General features: G+C 49.1%; 1 protein-coding gene across 4 annotated transcripts; it reads right to left on the reverse strand.

Moving 5' to 3' along the window:
- Nucleotides 1-270: 270 nt before the first annotated feature.
- On the reverse strand, nt 271-18,597 carry LOC146871516 (uncharacterized). Of its 4 annotated transcripts, none has more exons than XM_085651129.1 (6): nt 18,177-18,597; nt 7,857-14,848; nt 2,866-2,965; nt 2,659-2,757; nt 2,371-2,511; nt 271-2,185 (listed from the first exon to the last, which is right to left on the reverse strand). In XM_085651129.1, the coding sequence occupies exons 2-6, from the start codon at nt 7,908-7,910 to the stop codon at nt 528-530; spliced, it is 2,052 nt and encodes a 683-aa protein (XP_085507255.1). In that variant the 5' UTR covers nt 7,911-14,848; nt 18,177-18,597; the 3' UTR covers nt 271-527. The 4 variants fall into 4 exon arrangements, with proteins under 4 accessions (XP_085507255.1, XP_085507254.1, XP_085507258.1 ...); XM_085651128.1 differs by having other exon boundaries at nt 7,857-14,853; XM_085651132.1 differs by lacking the exon at nt 2,659-2,757 and having other exon boundaries at nt 7,857-14,853.
- Nucleotides 18,598-19,669: the final 1,072 nt, after the last annotated feature.

The raw sequence follows: 19,669 nt of genomic DNA on the forward strand, positions 1-19,669 counted from the left end.
CTTCAGCTTACGTATTAAAAGCCTACGCTGCCTTGCACTATTAACCCACTTTTGTTTTTTTTACGGGCCCATGCTTTTCTAGGATCCAGGCCCCAGCCTATCTGAACAGGGTGGTTTGTGGCGGTGTACGTCTTGTTCATGGAGGCCTCCGCTACAGATCCAACACGCGGTTCTTCTGAATGTCCAGAGGTTTGGAGTTTTAACGCTCCACCCCCAACCCCCTTCAAATGTCTGACCAGATGGCTCGTCGGACATTTGAAGGGGGTAGGGGGTGGAGCGTTAAGTATTTCAGGCCGTGTTTCAGGCGGTGGTCTTGAAACTATGGTACCTTGTTTGAAGGGTTCTAGGGGAACAGGGCTGCCTTGTTTGAGGGGGTCTAGGGAGACCGGTGGCAGGCGTTTCAACAGTTGTATGTAGCGTAAGGACTTTGTCAGTAACCTCTGTACCTGACGGTTATACTTGGATTTCGGGGGCCTCTTATGAACACCACAGACCCTGGGACTCTTTAGGGTTTGGCTCTGCCATAGTCACGCCCTTATACCCCATATATCTGCCACAGCCGCCTGACACGTCTGGATGATCACTTTTTTACAGATATCAACCCTTCGCACGACCTTCTGTTGGGCCGCCCTCTTGTAAAAGTTATTGGTAACCCCCAACCCCAATTTTAATTTAGCGGCGTTCGCCTGGCGTTTTAGTTTTCTAACAGCCATCTGCATCTCTTTTACATGCGCCCCCAAGACCTCCTGTATGTTTATAGAGTCGTCTTGCTGCTGATTAGTGGGTGTCGCCTTGCGAGGTCTTATAAATGGCTGTGACTCCTCAGGACCCGCTTTACTGCTAACAGCCTTAGCCCCTTTCTGTAAAGCCTGTGCCTGTAGTGTTTTAGAAACAGGTACCCATTGCGAACGCCATGGTGTGTCCATGAGCGAAAAAGTACCAAAGGGTTGGGCAATAAACGGTAATGACCCCGGGTCCAAGGCGGTATTGTTATCCCCAGATAATGTTATGGGCATTGCGGGGCTTACGCTAGACGCGGGGCTGGTAGGGTCGTATGCTCCCGGAGGGGTAATAGGGGACCCGGGGTATGAGGAATGTGTGGGGCTGTCGTCGTCGTCGTCGTAATCATGGGGGCTAGCAGAAATGTCTGTGTTATGGTGCGGTGCATGGTTCCCAGGGTTCTGTAATCCCCCGTTGTTCGAAGCCTCCTTGTGCACCGCTTCTGTGGTTCCACCATCGCTGTCTGCCATGTCCCCCAAAGCCTTGAGAACTGCGGCGCTCCCGTTATAAAGCCCTCCTAATTGTGAATTATCAGATTTGGAGACCCTAGGATGGTCCTGAACGCTTATAGTCTGCCTTGGGGTCTGAGCCGGGGCGTGCACCTCTACACGAACAGTTAGTTTATTTGCATCATTCTGGGGTTTCAGGACACAGACTGGATCCTGTGGTGTAATAGGGGTGTTCATGGACGGCGCTATCTGTAGCTTCGGGACCCCAGGCTTCAGCTTAAGATGTTTTCTTGAAAGGCGCGTTGTTTTAGGGGTCTGCGGCGGCGCCAACTCTTCTACAACAGGCGGTACGACTTCTACAACAGGCGGTACAACTACCACCTCCTTGGAGATCAGGGGGGTATAGACATCATTGAGGGGTTTAGCAACTCTTTTTACGGATAGGTCTAAGGGTTTTGATTGTTGGTCAGGACTCCTAGGGTTCTTCTCAGGGCTTGAGGGCCCTGCCTGGACCTCTGGGGGTTCCTGCTCCTTCTTCTTCTTGAGGTTTAAGGGTTCGGTTTGGGGCTCTGTGAATACAAGGGGGGCCTTCGCACGTTTTAAAGGGTAGGGACGGTTCTCTGAGTCCCGATGTTTCTTCTTAAGGGCTGCCACGCTTGAGACCCCTTTCACTTCTGATACCCTGAGAGGGCTCGGACCAGCTGTACCGGTTCTACACAAACCCTGCCCTATGTTATCAGGATTTGTAAATACACCTACAGTTCTGACCCCACCCTTAGGCATAAGAGATTTTTCTATAGGATTGTTCGTGTTGGAAGGGGTGTAGTATGTAGAGAGTTTCTCCTGGCGTACACGCCTACTCACGCCTTTTGCGGCGGATCTGATGTTCTGACCGGCTGCTGTTATATCCCTTAATGGCTGGGTCGACCTCGCTTCAGCAGGTTTCTGAGCCGCTTCTAGAATATAAAGAGAAAAAACATATATTAGAGAAAACCTAAAGCCCCATGTACAAGCACCCCCATCCTAATTTTCTACACATCCATCTTTTATTTATACAGGCGTTGCTACAAGTCGCTAGACCCTCTGGCTGAGAGTATGTAACACCGCTAGTACTTATCACACCCTTTTATGCAAAACACACCTGCTTGAGGTCTTTTTACAGCTCCTTTCTTTGGCGACGGTCCCCCTTTACATGTTAAAGCCTTCCTCTTCAAAGGTCTTTCTTTCGAACATTGCGCCGTCTCTTGTACCTCGACACCGTCCGTGCATAACACTGGGGCCCCTGTAAAGAAAAATAATACCAGACTTTAGACATCTTTCTGCGGAGGTACCCTATACACCCCCTGGTCAGACCTTTTGCCGCCCCAGCTCCCAGCGTCTTAGACAGTTTAAATAACGGCTGTCTTTTTAAAAAAAATTTTTTATTTACATGTAGGAACGGTAGTGTTTTGAACATTGCTCATAGCTCCTTGAGCCTCGAAGTACACCATAAGATCTTCAAGAACTTGTTGTAGGTCGGGATCACAAGCTGTAAAATCATACATACATGAGAACCCCATTAGAAAAAAAAACAGAACTTCTGAGAGACTTGTGTGTACAAAACTACGTTGAACTACACCACTCTAAATATATGTACCTGTCTGCGGGTCGGGCAATTCTCCGGCGTTGATAGTTATGTTAGGGGTGTCCTGCGTCTGGGGCACGTATATAACGTCTGTTTTTGCAGGGTCTTGCATCTGGATTAAATAAAAAGCAACTGTTTTAAAACATGGCTTTTCTTAAACACGGTATTACAATTTCAAACAATTAATGTACGCATTTTTTTTTAAAAAAACTGTTAGGAGGATGCCACACCCCATGTGAGAAGTTGGCCTGATGTATGATGTCACTAGTTCTAGTGTACACCTTATATCAGTCCAAATACCCTTATGGTGATTGGTTGTAAAGTCAACCTTATAGACCAGCTATCCTAGTGGTAGCATGGACAAGAGCAGTCTTAGGCTAAACTCTGAATGGCATGTGAAGCCAGCTGTGATACCATATATAATCCCTTGAATACCAAATGAAAGGACACCACAACAGATATATATATAAAATAAAGTGTATTTATTCTAGTCAAACCCTCAGCACTCTTTATGAGATTAGAGGTAAGTACAACACAGTCTTATTTAAGCATACATTAAGTCACACAGGTAAGTAATACAGTTAGGCCCTAGGGGCCACGCAAACCATATACTAAGTAAGTGGTATAAGAACCACTGTCACGGAAATAGAATAGGCCTAGGCCTAGGGAATCGCTGGGGCTACACTACACTAGCGTTAGTTAGGAAGTGGGAGGCCCACGGGATTCGTGTGCAGAGTGGAAACACTCACGCGTAATGCGTAAAAGTCAATAGCAATAGTACAGTTTAGAAAACTGTAGATTTAGGACACTTCCGGAGTAGCTAGGAAGTTGAGACTTGAAAACTAGACACTAGGATTGTCACTATCCTGATGAGCACCGGAGTACCCAAGTTACCTAGCCCACAGGCTGCGGGTGCATAGGGGTGAAGATGCGTCGTTTTCGTCGTCGACTCCTATGGATGCCTGAAGAAAGATGCTGACAGGCAGTCAGTGAAGAGTGTCCGGTGGATCCCAAGGCTGGGATCAAGAAGAGAGGAAACCTGCAAGCAGAAGGGACAGAGTCAAGGTCACTAGCCAGTGACCACGTGGAACCAGGAAGGAACCAGGCGATGTCGTGAAGATTGCAGGTGAAGGTGAAGCTTGTCGCTGCAGCCAGGAGGACCAGGAAGCGTCGAGGACGACCAGGACCAGGAGGCGAGCTGTCCCACGAAGGCTCTTGCTGTCGGCGGCGTCGAAGTTGGACTAGGACTCACCAAGCCTTGGCAAGCGGAACCCACGAAGAACGGAGGACTTGCTTCTGGTGCAGACCAGGAAGGTCTGGGGTGCTTCTTCTTTGCAGAGAAGCGGGAGCCAGTCTGGAGGAGCCAAACCAGCGCAGAAGATTTCAGGGTGCGTCGTCACAAAGGCCACTAGCCAGCGGGCAAGCAACCGGACAGACGCGGCAAGCAGGAAAATGCTGAAGGGCCCCACGCAGGACTCGTGGAGTGTGGGGGGCTGATCTTCGGTGCAGATGGTGCTTGGGGTTGGGGCTTCTCAATCCCCGGTGCACAACTTCGAGGGTACCTCAGAAGCTGCGCTTTAAGTTACTAGCCACTTTTTCCAGGTAGCCGGTCCCACGTCGCTCGTCGCCTCCACGGATCTCAGCTCTGCTGTAGATGTGGATCAGGGTCGGAGAAGTCTGGAAGTCAAGGCTCTGGTCAGGCTCTGCAGTCGGTTCCTCGTAGAACGTGGGCAAAGCAAAGGGTAGTCTCTTGATGGTGCCTGTTTGCACAGGGTAGCCACTCCTTGGCTACAAGGGAGATTCTTCAGTCTTCTTCTTTCGTCGAATGTCGAAGGTCCAGAGTTTCTGTTCAGTTTTGCAGGTTCAGGATAATCTAAAGTCTTGAGGCCCAACTCCCACTCTTATACTAATCTGGGGGGCTGGGATACCTGCTAGGTCACGCCTTATGGGTGGGACCTGGGAGGGGGTGGTTACACCCACTTCCCTTTGTCCAGTTTCGCGCCAGAGCTGGGGCTGGAGTGCCCCAGCGCCGGTTTGAACTGGACTATGCAAGGAACACCTTGTGTGCCCCAGGCATGTCTCATTCCTTTCAGCCCACCCTGCCCCAATACACTAAAGGCTGTCTGGGGAGGTGCTAGCACCTCCCCAAGCAGGAAACCTATTGTCCAGGCCTCCCTGGCTGGGATCACTCCCAGCAGCAGGAGGTCAGACTTGTGTCTGTGGCAGCAGCATCCATTTTGTGATGCTGAGGCTTTGGTTAGAGTTAAACAGCAAAGTAGGATTTTAACATGTCTCTCCCTCTAGAAGGGGGGAATAATATCCTCATCACCAGAAATGGTATGGGGGTATTATTCCAAAGTGTTAGACACCTTACACGACATGTTTTGATAAAGCCAAACCATAGTTACCATAACCGTTTAAGATTATAAGGCACTTTAAGAGTATATGGTAGGCTATATCATAGAACAGCTATAAGGACATGGTTCCGAAAGCTGCAGACAGGCTCAGCTCATGCTAGAGCACCATCTCACATGTTACCAAGCACTCTGCCTCCAGGATTGTTAAGGCCTGCCATAGGAGTGACTGATAGGTACACATGTGTCTATATATAAGGGTAGATATAGGCATACTATATCTAAGCAAGGGGTGATTACACAACCTTGCCCCAGCTGAGTGATCAGCCAGTTGTGTCTGATTGGAAGGCCAGACCAGGGGTGGCATAATACATGCTGCAGCCCCTGGGAGGCCTAGGGTGCACCTATGCCCTGGGTACCTAGGGTACACTGTACAGGGTCCAATAAGGTGATCCTTACCAATTGGTTATGTACCTAGGGTACATGGAGTCCATTTTAAAGAGAGAGCAGACAGCCTGAGACCCTGAATGGCAGGATCTCAGGCCAACTAAGTCGAAAAACCAGCTAGACACTAGGCAAAAAGTTGGGGGTAACCATAGTCAGATATCCACCTTCCTACACCCCACAATTATAAAAACCATAAAAACGCTACCTGTGGTGTTCTAAAACATATATTCAAAAAGAAAATGGTTGTCTGTGTAGCGAAGAAGCCTGTGCTTTAATAACGCATGCATTGGGTCTAAACTTAGCATGCATCGGCCACCACTATCACCTGTAACGTAACGTTTGTTTTAGTGTTTTGAGTGTGCCATTTATTGCAAATTTTTTTACATCTACGGGTACTTTGTATGCTTTTGTAACGTGTCGTTTGCTGTCTCTTGTATTTTGTTTCCCCCTGATACTTGCACAGTTGTCACTATTAGCTTGTGTAACGTAACCTTTGCAACATGCTGCCTTGCACACACACGCACGCACGCACACACACACCCACACACGTTTGCTACATTTTGTATTTTTGTTTGCTCTTGGTACTTTCACAATTGTCACTATTGCCTCATGTACCGTAACGTTTGCTATTTCTTGTATTTTGTTTGCTCTTGGTACTTGCACAATTTTCACTATTGCCTCATGTAACGTCACGTTTGCTATCTCTGGTATTTTGTTCACTTCTAAATTTTCTCCTCCTGTATCATTACTACTCCTATTGTGAAGCCCTCCGCGCACCCTAGGGTCTCACACACACACACTCACACACACACACACACACACACACACACACACACACGCACGCACACACACGCTCTCTCTCTCGCGGCCTGCTTCGCCTCCGGGGCTGCTGTGTAAGACCCCGCCCCGTCAGTGCTGTCACCATACAGTCACTGCCGGGGCGGGGCCTTGCACAGCAGCCCCGGAGGAGAAGCAGGAAGAAAGCCTGCAGCCACGTGGAGTATCAGGAGCCCCCAGGCCCAGCACGACCCCCGGAACCAGGCAAAAGACCCCCGAGCAGCGCCACGCTAAACCGGGCTCGGGGGTCTTCGGGATTTTAGAATACAAAAAAAAAAAAAGAGCGGCATACGGCCGCAAGGCATCTCAGACCCCCGGAGCCTCCAGCAAGCCCCCGAGCAGCACCACGCTCAAGCGGGTTCGGGGGACATTTAAAAAACAAAAAGAGCGGCAATCGGCCGCAATGCAGCCAGCGATCCCGGAACCAGGCACAAGACTCCCGAGCAGCGCCACGCTCAAGCGGGCTCGGGGGCATTTTTTAAACAGAATAAAAGAGCGGCAATCGGCCGCAAGGCCTCTCAGCCCCCACGGACCATCGGAGCCTGCAGCAACCCCCGAGCAGCGCCACGCTGAAGCGGGCTCGGGGGCATTTGGGATTTAAAAAAAAGGAGCGGCAAACGGATGCCAGGGCCACACGGACCCCCAGGGAGCCAGGCACAAGACTCTCGAGCAGCCGCAAGAGGGTTTGTGGCTATTTTTTAAAAGTAAAAACAAGTACACTCATGGGCCAGGCCAGAACAACCTCCTGAGCCCCCAGACCACCCCCTGCAACATGCAGGCTCTGGGGATTTACAATTATTAAAACAAGGACAGCTAACCCCATACCAGCATGGACTCCTGAGGACCCATGGACTTTTTTGCTGCTTTTATTTTTAAAGCTGAAAACTTTAATGCCAGCACTGCGCCAGTTCACCGTCAGGATAAACAGGAGTGGTGAGTACCAAATTGTATTATTTATATTGAATTTGTACACCCTGTATTTTATTTAGAGGCCCTCTGGTAAACTTACAATACAAACGCCTCATAACCTCTAACATCATTACCCCTAAATGTACAGCGGCATGTTAAAATGTTTCTATAAAATGTATAATCTTAAGCCTACCACCCCTGCGCCACAACCAGGCCCTCCTTTGTACACTTTAAATACATTTACATTGTATTTTGCGCTTTTTAAAACTTTAATGTCAACATTATTCGCAGTAACCAGCAGATCATAATGCCTTAAAGCTTAATTAAAAATCTCTAGGGTACAATACTACAAAGACCCTGCGACCCATTTAAAATGCGTCTATGCTCACTTAGATGCAGTGTCCCTAATACTTTAAATAACCCTAAACAGGCCCCATGGCGTCATCCCTTATTTACCTCCAGCAAAGTGTAGCAGGCGGCGTCAATCTGGGATAAGTGGCTCAGGTCCATTCTTGCTGTAAGTTCCTGGGGTGTCTCTCTGCAGCAGAACAATCCAGGCAAGTTGCTCCCCAAGGGTTTTTGAATGGCTGCTGTGTCAGGAATCCTTAAGGTGCAGCAAAACACTCCAGGCAGGTCGCTCCCCCGTGGTTTTTGAATGTGTGTTTGGAGCAGGAATCCTTAAGGGGCCTTTTTATATCTGTCCCGGCATGCTAATTTGAAGACCCCACATCCCTTTATGGCTTGTTGGGGGGTTTAGAACAATATCACGGTGGTCTTTGGGGTGGGACCCTTTTCTATCTTTGTACAGTATAAACAGTACAACACTTTTATTATTTTGACATCTGGTACATTAGGGTTAGACACCGTTGCATGGGTGACCCTTGCATAACTCTCTACAACTTCTTGACACTTTTATAAGGGTCCTCATGTGTTAAAGTTGTTTGGCCCTTCTGCTGGGGTGGAGGGCTCCAGGGCTCAGGATCTATCTGCATCCCCCAGACCCCTGTCAAATTTAAGCCCAGAAGTTTTTTCCTGTCAGACATGTCAAATTTAAGGCCAGAGCTGCCACATTTAAGACTAGGCCCATCACTTTTTGCGGCCCTGAGCTTTAGGATGTGGGAATTACACCCTGCCAGCTGCCCACCCTGTTTCAGGATGTCGGGGGACCGGGTATGGTTTTTTTTCACTCGTCCTCCCCCAGCCCACACCTGTTACCCCTTTACAACCCTGACACCTACAGGCCCGAGCCTTCCCAGGCCCTGGGTCTCAGGACTGCTCCGCAGCTGTTCACCCACCAGCTGTCTGCAACCCCCAGTTTTAAAACAGGCCCAGACATTTCCCTCCTACATGCACGCACTTTTCTGCAGACTTTTAAACATATACACAACTATCCATGTTTTGCAGCCAGACATGCCACTTTTAGGACTAGCCCTACATGTCACCCCTTTTAAAACCAGAGTTTTTAAGGCCAGCAGTTTGCGGCCAGCCCTGTCTAATTTAATGCCAGGAGTTTCCTGCCAGACTTGTCAAATTTAAGACTAGACCTGTCAAATTTAATGCCAGAAGTTTGCGGCCAGACCTGTCACTTTTAAGGCCAGGATTTTGCATGGTGATGTTTGGTATCCCTACCTACTACTGAGAAGATGCCATCCTTAGAGAGGCTCGAATACAATCAGAACTCGGATGTGGTGATGCCAAAGTTCTCCTCTTCCCGGAATACACACGCGAGGTGCAACTGCGGCAGCATTCCTACACAGAGGTAAAGGAGAAACTCAGGGCCGTGGGACTTCGGTACGGTCTGCTATTTTAGGCTCAACTCCGTGTTATTCATGCTAATAAGTGACACTTCTTTGATGATCCTGAGTCAGTTTAGCAGTGGCTTACTGAGGACCACTCGTTCGGTCGCTCAACTGCCTACTGGTCGTGCCAACTGGACTTGATGCCTTGTGGGATCTGGCATTGCCAACTAAACCCCACTCGTTTCCAAAGGCGAAGGAAAACTGCCCGCTCGGCGATCCTCTTTGATGCAGCTATCAGCACCATCTTTACCTGTATCATGTCCGACCTCAGAATGGGAGGAAGGGGGTGGACTAGATGTAAATGGACTTCTGAACTTGCCATTTCCTGCACCAGCAGCCTCCCATACAGATACTGATCTCTCTCGCAGTCCCAAGATTTGGCTGGATCCCTGATGGCCAAGTGGCTTCACTTTTGCTTGTTCATTATTTGTTACTCGCTCGGCTGTCGAGCTGTTCTCAGTCTTTCCCTATTGGTGCTCCCACTGGACAAAATGACAGCTACCATTTTATCCTTTATGGATATGGGGTTCTTTCCTTTGATGATTCTAAAATGTTGTGTTTATTGTTTTTCCTAATGGGATTTTTTACTTAGGGTGACAGATACTTCTGGTTCAGAAGTGTGGGGTGGGGTGTTAGTTGAGGGGAGGGGGTTTCTTTACAGGTTTATGATGGTTTAGTATGTGAATATGCATCGCATGTATGTTTATTTCTCATTTTCCTTTTCAGGTTTTGACACACAATGTCACAATTTTCACAGCGGCGAGTTTCTAGTCATGACTTCATTTGGTGCCTTGCAGGCATGCTCCCTGCTCCTCTGCTGGGGCCCAACAGGCCCCTTCCCTATACTGTGAACTTCCGAATACTGCCTTGGAATGTTAATGGTCTTCTGGACTGAGTGAAACATGCTGCAGTTCTTGCCCTACCTCAGCGCCACCTCCCTGAGGTTCTCCTGCTTCGGGAAACTCACCCATTGAGAGATCAATGCCCCTTCCTAGCATGTTAGTAGTATGATCGGTTCTTCAATGAAGGGTACACGTAGGTCCCGAGGAGTTGCTATCTTCCTGCGACGTTTCTTTTCTCTTACTGTTTCCCAAGTAACACGAGACCAGCAGGGCCGCTTTCTGGCCTTGAGAAGTACCTTGGAAGGTCAGGTGTTTACTTTAATATGTGTCTATTCATCACCTGCAGTCCTTAATGTTTGCCCTTGGACCTTTCTAAGCTCCTTCTGAACCTACCACAGGGTGTTACATTACTAGGGAGTGACTTTAGTGCAGTTCCCAACCCTGAGATTGATATAACCGGGCCTCTCATCAACTCTAGACGTACCAGGGTGCGCCGTCCTTGGGTATGGCACTCGAGACTTAGCCAATTTACACATACTTCTGCTGCCTATCACACTCAATCACTCATAGATGTGGTCTTTTTACCGGCCACTGATTTCCAAGCTCTGTCACAAATTCAAATATTACCCCGAAGTATAACTAATCATTCCCCACTCCTTCGGCTTAGAGCTTTCAAACCCAGCCTGGGCCCTCTTATTGCTTGGTATCTTCAAAATAAAACCTTTACTCAAGACCTTAGCGCTGAAGTCCAAGCTCACTTTCATCATAATGTAGGATCAGTGGCGAAGGTGGCCAGTCTGTGGGCCGCCAACAAGGTGATTATACGGGGCTTCCCCAGGGGATGTTTTAGGGCACAGGAGCGCGCTTGCTACTCCCATGTCACTCAGTTAGAGGCCTGTTCTCTTCTCTTGGAGATGCGCCTAGCATCTGATCCCCAGAAGAACATCTCCCGACAACAAGGTCTTTTTTATGAGAAAATCCGTCATCATTCCCTTGAGGCTTCCAAACACCTCTCGCGGGCCACAACTGCCCGGATTTATGGTGGGGGGGGGGGGTTAAAATTAGAAACTACTGTACTGGCTGGTCTCTCACCAGCAAGAGAATGTAATTATTCCAGAAATTATAGATGGTTGTGGTCGCTCTTGCCATTCCGCAGATCGTGCAGGTGTTTCCTTGTTATTATAAACACTTGTACACAGCTACCATGTTGGGAGATCCGAGTTTCTCAGATCGGTTTCTTGCTGTGGCTCCTCTTCCTAACTTGTCTCCTGCTGAAACCCGAATGCTGAATGAACCCCTTACAGCTGAGGAGGTTGGGGAGGTCCTGTCTGGGTTGGCATCGGGGAAAACCCCTGGACCAGACTTTTCCCAACGGAATACTGTAGTACATTTTGTAGAACAGTGACTCCTCACCTGCTGTCCCTGTACAAGGTGTGCCTCATGGGCGCCTTCCTTCCAGAACTGGACTCGGGCACTATAGTGGTGATCCCTAAGTCGCAACCCCCTTCCACATCATGTAGGGACTACCATCCAATATCACTCCTTAATTACGGGGTAAAAGGTTTTGCCACCATGCTGGCTAACCTGCTTAAGCACGTCTTTGCCACCTTGGTCCACCCAGAGCAATGTGGCTTAATGCTGGCCCGCGGCACAGTGCACTGCTTTCGTCAGCTTGCCGTGGCTCACCGTCATCGCTTACCACAGGATCTGGCTCTACTTTTTATCGACTTTGAAAAAGCCTTTGGTGCTGTGGACTGAGGTTACCTTCAATTTAGTGCTCTTGCAGGCCAGTGTAGGGACTCGATTTAGTGGAATGATCCGTGCTCTACACTCCAATCCGACCGCAGTGGTCCAGATTAAGAAGGTCCTCTCCGCACCCTTCCCCATAGGGCAGAGGACTGGGCAGGGCTATCCCCTGTCCCTTCTCCTTTTTAGGTCTCGCGAGCCAAAGGCTCGAAGAGACATTTTATATGTGGGTTTTTCAAAGTGCTACCCAGTCTTTTGGCTGGCCTAAACCTTGAGTGCACGAGATCACATGCACGTGCACAGCTGCTCCTCTGCTCATTGCATTCCCCCCTCCCTTCTCACCCAGCCCTTTGATGCTCTGCTCGATTACTTTCCCTTTCGCCGCTTTGACCCTTGCATTTCCCCCTCCCTTCTCACCCAGCCCTTTGATGCTCTGCTCGCATCTCCCTCCTCCCTGGGCGTGAAGGGAGACAGAGCCATCCTGCTTGATTGCCGTGTCTGCGATCACTTTAATGAAATGCAGCGCTCGCTCCCCTGCTTTCACTAGGCCCGTTTGGCTTCCTCGCGTGTAGATTTTACAGTGTACACCTACATAACTCGCATTTTGTTTTTTATTTATCTTTCTTTATGTTAAGGCTTTGTGTTTTGCTTATTGGTGTATTCTTCTGCTGTTCTCAAAATATAGCGCAAACTCGACTTAAAGGTATTGGAGCGCTTTACATGAGCCTCAGTTCACATGCATTGTGAGATTAAGTGATTTGCCCAGGATCACAGGCTCTTGAACCAACGCCAAGACTGGAACCTCCCAGCCCTTTGATGCTCTGCTCCATTGCTTTCAGATAGGCGCTTCGCCTCCTCGTTAGGGATAACAAGCGCTATAAAAATCCAATTACAATAATATTTTGAAAGGATGCATGCTGGCAGACTTCAACAGATGAAGCACACCGCAGGGAAGGAGAGCATATTTAAGTCAAGGTTGTTTTCTGGAATAATGCAAAACATCTTAAATATTTTGCGAGGGGGGCAAACATACGTGCGGATACATGTAGAACAGTGTACACCTACATAACTCGCATTTTGGTTTTTATTTATCTTTCTTTATGTTAAGGCTTTGTGTTTTGCTTATTGGTGTATTCTTCTGCTGTTCTCAAAATATAGCGCAAACTCGACTTAAAGGTATTGGAGCGCTTTACATGAGCCTCAGTTCACATGCATTGTGAGATTAAATGATTTGCCCAGGATCACAGGCTCTTGAACCAACGCCAAGACTGGAACCTCCCAGCCCTTTGATGCTCTGCTCCATTGCTTTCAGATAGGCGCTTCGCCTCCTCGTTAGGGATAACAAGCGCTATAAAAATCCAATTACAATAATATTTTGAAAGGATGCATGCTGGCAGACTTCAACAGATGAAGCACACCGCAGGGAAGGAGAGCATATTTAAGTCAAGGTTGTTTTCTGGAATAAAGCAAAACATCTTAAATATTTTGCGAGGGGGGCAAACATACGTGCGGATACATGTAGAACAGTGTACACCTACATAACTCGCATTTTGTTTTTTATTTATCTTTCTTTATGTTAAGGCTTTGTGTTTTGCTTATTGGTGTATTCTTCTGCTGTTCTCAAAATATAGCGCAAACTTGACTTAAAGGTATTGGAGCGCTTTACATGAGCCTCAGTTCACATGCATTGTGAGATTAAGTGATTTGCCCAGGATCACAGGCTCTTGAACCAACGCCAAGACTGGAACCTGCTTTCCCAGTTCCATAGTCGCAAAGCAGCCTGGACCGTAATACTACATCCTGGGTAGAGGATGGGAAGGAGGGGGAGAGACAGAAGCCACAGGAAAGCTCGGCTCGCTATGAGCTCGAGGTTCCAACAGCCCCTCGAGCTGAGCCAGGCTCGAGCTTTCAGTGACTTGCCCGCCTCGAGTTGCTAAGCACCGGTGCCCAGAGGTGTGGCTCCCTCACCAAAGCACAAGTCTGTCTTTTTCTAACACCCTTTGGGTAGGGGCCAGTAGGGCATTTCTCTTGCTCGCGTGAATATCACTCTTGCCACTGATTTCTGATCTGGTGGCCAGTGAGTGAATACGTTGTACAGAGCGCTTTTGGATGTGAGTGTTATAGAATAACTGCTGATTTAGACCCCACTTCTTGTTTGTTTATGGAGCAGAGAGGGTGGGAGGACCTTAGTTTGGCAGCAGAAGTACAACACTAGAGCATGTTCACAAAAGTAGGCTAGTAGTGTCCTATTCATGAAAGTGAATTAAATGGGTTGACTTATTAACCAGGGCTAGTTTGCATAGCATTCTATTAGATAAAGTGTAGCATAATCGTAAAAAAAACACGCCGATTTCTGAAAATCCCTTTTCTACACCCTGCAACAACTTCCTACAAACGCCCACTCCGTTATGAATACTCTGCATCCGCCCTACACCACCACTACTTGCACTGCATTTGTAAGGCATTTATTAACCAAGTCTCGCTGTTTGGAAGAAGGCCTCCTTGAGGCAGACTGAGATGCAAGATTGTGGCGCCCTAACCCCAGCCTGAAACTGGTCTGTTGCTTTTTAGGTCTGGCTGAGACAGCAAAAGCTGTCTCTTTGACACATTTTGTAAGTGGATTTTTGAAAGCGCTTCCCCTGGCATAGAGCTACAGTGCACGAGGCGTGCACGCGCGCAAAGCAGCCATATGGCTTTACGTCGCTCTCCCTGCCTCTTTGACCCTTGCATTCCCCCCTCCCTTCTCACCCAGCCCTTTGATGTTTGGATAAAATAATGATTAAGCTACTTTGCAGGCACTGATGTTAAGCACAACGCTATGTTACACTGCGGTTACTTCACGGATTGGAGACAACTTTATGTAATGGGCTAATGCTTTCGGTGAGAATATTAAGGAAGAGTGACCACGGAACTGTTCATTGCCTACATCAGATTTGGGTGCATCTGACTAAAGCAGGTGAGGTTACTTTAATATGGGGGCTGGGTTATGTTACATTTGCAAGCCACTTAAGAGTCCACTCTCTGACCCAGACAGTTCCTCTCGCCATCCTTCTGTAGTATTCTGTGCTGAAAGATAACATTTCACAAGTCTGAAAATGCACATTTGAAGCAAGATTTTAACAGGTATCTCCTATGATATAATCAATATTCATCAATCATTTACAAAGCTCAATACACAGCTACTAAACAAGCTGTAACTACTTGTTAGGATTTGATTCGTGCGGAACAGACTACAAAAAAAATATGTATTATTCTTTTGGGAAAGAAAGAGCGCCATTTGGATTATATGGCCATAAACCAAATTGTCTGTCCATGCTGAAATCAAATGAGCCTTAATTATCCAACTCAAAGATGTCCTTTTATCAACTTCATTTGGGTTGACAGTCAGCATTTAAACTTACGAACTACAGGTTATACACAGATCTCCGCCATTGATGTTCAGCTCACTGAGCCCGCTATTTTAACAACTTCTTGTTCAAAGCAGAAACACTATGAATAACATTCATTGGTTGCATCTGGTGAGAAACAAACAATCCTCTGCAACAGTGCAGGGTGAGAAAATAAAGTTGACCTCACAAAGTATGCATTACCTTCACATACCTTGAAAAAAAACACTAATAAGCGCCGACAAACTTTACATAAATGGCACCTTAATTTCATTTATTCATTAAAACAAATTCCACAACTAAAAAACTAGCATCAGCTACCTAGCAACACCTTCTTAAAGATTGAAGAGGTAGGTTCTTTATATCATCGGGGGTGATGGGGGTCCACATATATGAAAAGATATTACCTGCTGTCACATGCAAACCTATTAAGCTGCAGCAATCTGAAAACTGTGGCAGCAATTTTACTAATTTAGATTCACCGATTGAGGGGCCTCCATACCCAGAGTGAATGATAAAAGGTGACTATCGCAAGGATACATCACTCTTGCATAAAAGCTGTAGCCGTATAAAATACACTAAAAGTATATGGGATAACTTATTCCTAAGAATGAATATGAAACGATCAGAGAAGCGAAAACCCCTCTGCAACTCTTCAAACACTTAAATAACTTAAGCCCAGAGCTGCCATCACAGTACCACAAGCACCAAAAACATTTCAAGGGCAAGGTAAGCAAAAAACAGTCTTTGCACAAAAAATAAGCACTCCAACAATGCCTTGACACTGTGCGAAAGCTCTACTCACCTTGAATTCTAGTCAGATCACTATGTATTTTCAGACGCTGTTCCTTTAGCTATATCAAAATACACCTGCAGCAAGAACAGCTCCAGCATACTCTGTTTATAAGCACACTGAACCCGTATTTTGTAAAAAGTTCTTGCACGCCCTCAAACCATTGCACAGAAAAATATCAGCACAACAGCGGGAGGGGAAAAGGAGCCTCCTTAGTTTCAGCCTGCTGAAAAAACACGAGTGAGAGAAAGGAGTCACCACAAGCCAGCTAAGAGAAAGACTACGCTTAATAGCCTGAACTGATCAATGTTGATCTTGGTCAAAAGGCATTGGCTGCCTGGGAAATGGAGGAAAATCCAAACAACTTATAGTCAAAATACCTAATTTACCTAGGAGGAACAGAGATAAAGAGATGAGAATACATCCTAATGTGCTCTGCAACAGGATACAGAAGTCGGTCTCTCCTCACCCTCCACCTCCGTCTCTCCTCACCCTCCACCTCCGTCTCTCCTCACCCTCCACCTCCGTCTCTCCTCACCCTCCAACTCTGTTTCTCCTCACCCTCCACGTGTCTCTCCTCACCCTCCACGTGTCTCTCCTCACCCTCCACGTCTCTCCTCACCCTCCACGTGTCTCTCCTCACCCTCCACACGTGTCTCTCCTCACCCTCCACGTGTCTCTCCTCACCCTCCACGTGTCTCTCCTCACCCTCCAAACGTCTCTCCTCACCCTCCACACGTCTCTCCGCACCCTCCACACGTGTCTCTCCTCACCCTTCACACGTGTCTCTCCTCACCCTCCACACGTGTCTCTCCTCACCCTCCACACGTGTCTCTCCTCACCCTCCACACGTGTCTCTGCCCACCCTCCACACGTGTCTCTGCTCACCCTCCACACGTCTCTCCTCACCCTCCACACGTCTCTCCTCACCCACCACACGTCTCTCCTCACCCTCCACATGTCTCTCCTCACCTTCCACACGTCTCTCCTCACCCTCCACACGTCTCTCCTTACCCTCCACACGTCTCTCCTCACCCTCCACACGTCTCTCTCCTCACCCTCCACACGTGTCTCTCCTCACCCTCCGTGTCTCTCCTCACCCTCCACATGTCTCTCCTCACCCTCCACGTGTCTCTCCTCACCCTCCACGTGTCTCTCCTCACCCTTCACACGTGTCTCTCTTCACCCTCCACACGTGTCTCTCTTCACCCTCCACACGTGTCTCTCTTCACCCTCCACACGTGTCTCTCCTCACCCTCCACACGTGTCTCTCCTCACCCTACACGTGTCCCTCCTCACCCTCCACGTGTCTCTCCTCACCCTCCACGTGTCTCTCCTCACCCTCCACGTGTCTCAGCTGAATGCCGCACACTGCTGAATGCCGCACACTGCTGCACGCCGCACACTGCTGCATGCCGCACACTGCTACACGAAACATTGCTGCACGCCACACACTGCTGCACGGCACACACTGATGCAACCGGCACACTGCTGCACGCCACACACTGCTGCATTACTCACTGCTGCATGCTGCACGACACTGCTGCACGCAGCACACTGCTGCACGCCGCACACTGCTGCACGCCGCTGCACGCCACAGTGCTGCATGCCTCACACTGCTACACGAAACACTGCTGCACGCCGCACACTGCTGCACGCAGCACACTGCTGCACGCCGCACACTGCTGCACGCTGCTGCACGTCACAGTGCTGCATGCCTCACACTGCTACACGAAACACTGCTGCACGCCGCACACTGCTGCACGCCGCACACTGCTTTTATGCGAGTTTATGCTACTGACATTGTAAATGACAATGCCTTTTATTTGTTTTAAAACCAAAACATAAATAAAAGGCATTGTAATTTTACAATGCCAATAGCTCAAACTCTTAGAAATGCGAGACCTATTGCATTGCAAATGCTTGTTGTACTTGCAATTGAGCCATCTTGTGTACCACTCTACGAGTGGCCCCGTTCTCTTCATCTGTTACAATGTTTCGAGTCAGCCTCAGGATGAAACCCTCTAAATCTGTGTTGGTCCCCTTGGCCTCATCTAGAGAGTGTTTTGACTGGCAGATGGTAATTCCTCTTCAGCTATTCAGTTTAGGCATCTGAGGGTCGGAGCTTGCCTGGCTGGATAATGGCCGCCTTGACCTAGAGCTCCACCACACACCGCTGATATCCGGCAGGCATCCGTGCTTTTACCCACCTCTTCTGCCGTGGTTGTACCAGCTTTGACTCCCTGAAGCCCTGCTCCGCCTGGGACTGCCTTTGCCTGCCGCTAACCCCCGGTGCAGGCTATCTTGCTGCGGATCGCCGATCGCGACATGGCGGGGCCTGCTGCCTGCGATCCTGGGGGGTGGAGCCGGCAGGGCCTCCTTGTTTCCAGGCCGGGGGTGCTGAGGCTGCAGCGGCGGATCACCCGGCTGCGCCCGCCGCTGACATCCTGCGCTGCTGGCGCTTGGTGAGGTGCAGCTTGGTGTTGTGGAGCCCTCTACGCCGCTGTCTCTGTGGTGTTGCTCTGCCTTATGCTGGAGGCTCCTGAGCCGGGGTCCGCGCGACGTGATTGGGAGCGGAGCTGCGATGCCTGAGCCTCGCTGCGTTCTCCTGTGGCGGCGGCCGCCCGGTGCTGCCATCTGCCGGGCGGTCTTCATGAGGTGAGGCTGCCATCTGTGTGGACTGAGGGGACCTCCTCTTACAGTGGCCTCTGCCTGTCGGCCTTCCTGTTCTCTGTTCTGGGCCAGGCCGGTGGGTATCCCGGCGGAGGGGTTTCTGCCCCTCATAGTTGCTTTCTTGGGCTGCCCTTGGGATCTCTTTGGGCCCTTGCATTGACTACTGCGGTGGAACCTTGGGGCCTTCTATTTTTTGTCTCCTGGGCTGGTAGTGTGGGCGGCCTGCTCTGGTGGGGGCTTCCTAGCTTGGGCTTGCTGTTAGCCCCATATCCTGTGCCCCCTACGCCCGTTTAGCTGCTACGAGCTCCGGGTGACCCCCCCCCCCCCACTACGGCTGGCTTTGTTGGACAGGTGCTTGGGTGCCATCTCCCTTTGGCCATTGGATCTCCGTTGTATCTGCTGTTTTGACCCTATTGACTTGGCTCTCCTTCGCCCCTGTTGGCCACCTTGCAGCCACATCTGCCACGTGAATATATGTCGTTACTACGCATTCCGTTGCAACGCATGCCTTTACCACGAATGCGTTACAACGGAATGTGTTTTCCACGCTTTGCCGTTACCTCGTTTTTACCTTTACTCCGCTTTTTCTTTTTTGGGGGGGGGGGAGACCACCCCCAAGCCCCCTTTCTTCTTTTTTTTTTTTCCTTTTTCCGCAGGTCTCCGCCGACACTGAAAACGGACTGATGCTTTTTTTCGGATTTGGATGACGTTGTTCCGTGATGACGTTGCTTGCGTGGTGAAGATGGTCGTTGAAGCATTACGCGTTGTGAAGACGTTTACGAGGTAAGTGTATCGTTGTAAACGTTATGCGTAGAAAATGCTTCGTGGTAAAGGCTGTTTCCCCTGCCACGTGTTAGTCCAGGCTGCCCACTGTGTGGAGGAATTGAAGATGGTAAAGCCTGATAAGTCCCAATCCAAGCTCCAATTCGAGCAGCGCAAGTCCCAGCGCAACGAGGAGGGTGCGGATGGGGTGCCCCCTGAGCTGGAGGCTCCTGCTGATGACCCAGTCGGAGACATTAAGCAGATCATC

This window comes from Triturus cristatus, chromosome 1_1 (assembly GCF_964204655.1).
Source record: "Triturus cristatus chromosome 1_1, aTriCri1.1, whole genome shotgun sequence".
Lineage (NCBI taxonomy): Eukaryota > Metazoa > Chordata > Amphibia > Caudata > Salamandridae > Triturus > Triturus cristatus.

Bases quoted from the DNA above. Each gene is read 5' to 3' on its own strand.
- LOC146871516 (XM_085651129.1), bottom strand. From the start codon at position 7,910: ATGGACCTGAGCCACTTATCCCAGATTGACGCCGCCTGCTACACTTTG. The intron at 2,966-7,856 runs GTAAATAAGGGA...TATTTAATCCAG, and splicing joins CCTGCTACACTTTGCTGGAG to ATGCAAGACCCTGCAAAAAC. The intron at 2,186-2,370 runs GTGTGTTTTGCA...TTTATATTCTAG, and splicing joins TGTAAAAAGACCTCAAGCAG to AAGCGGCTCAGAAACCTGCT.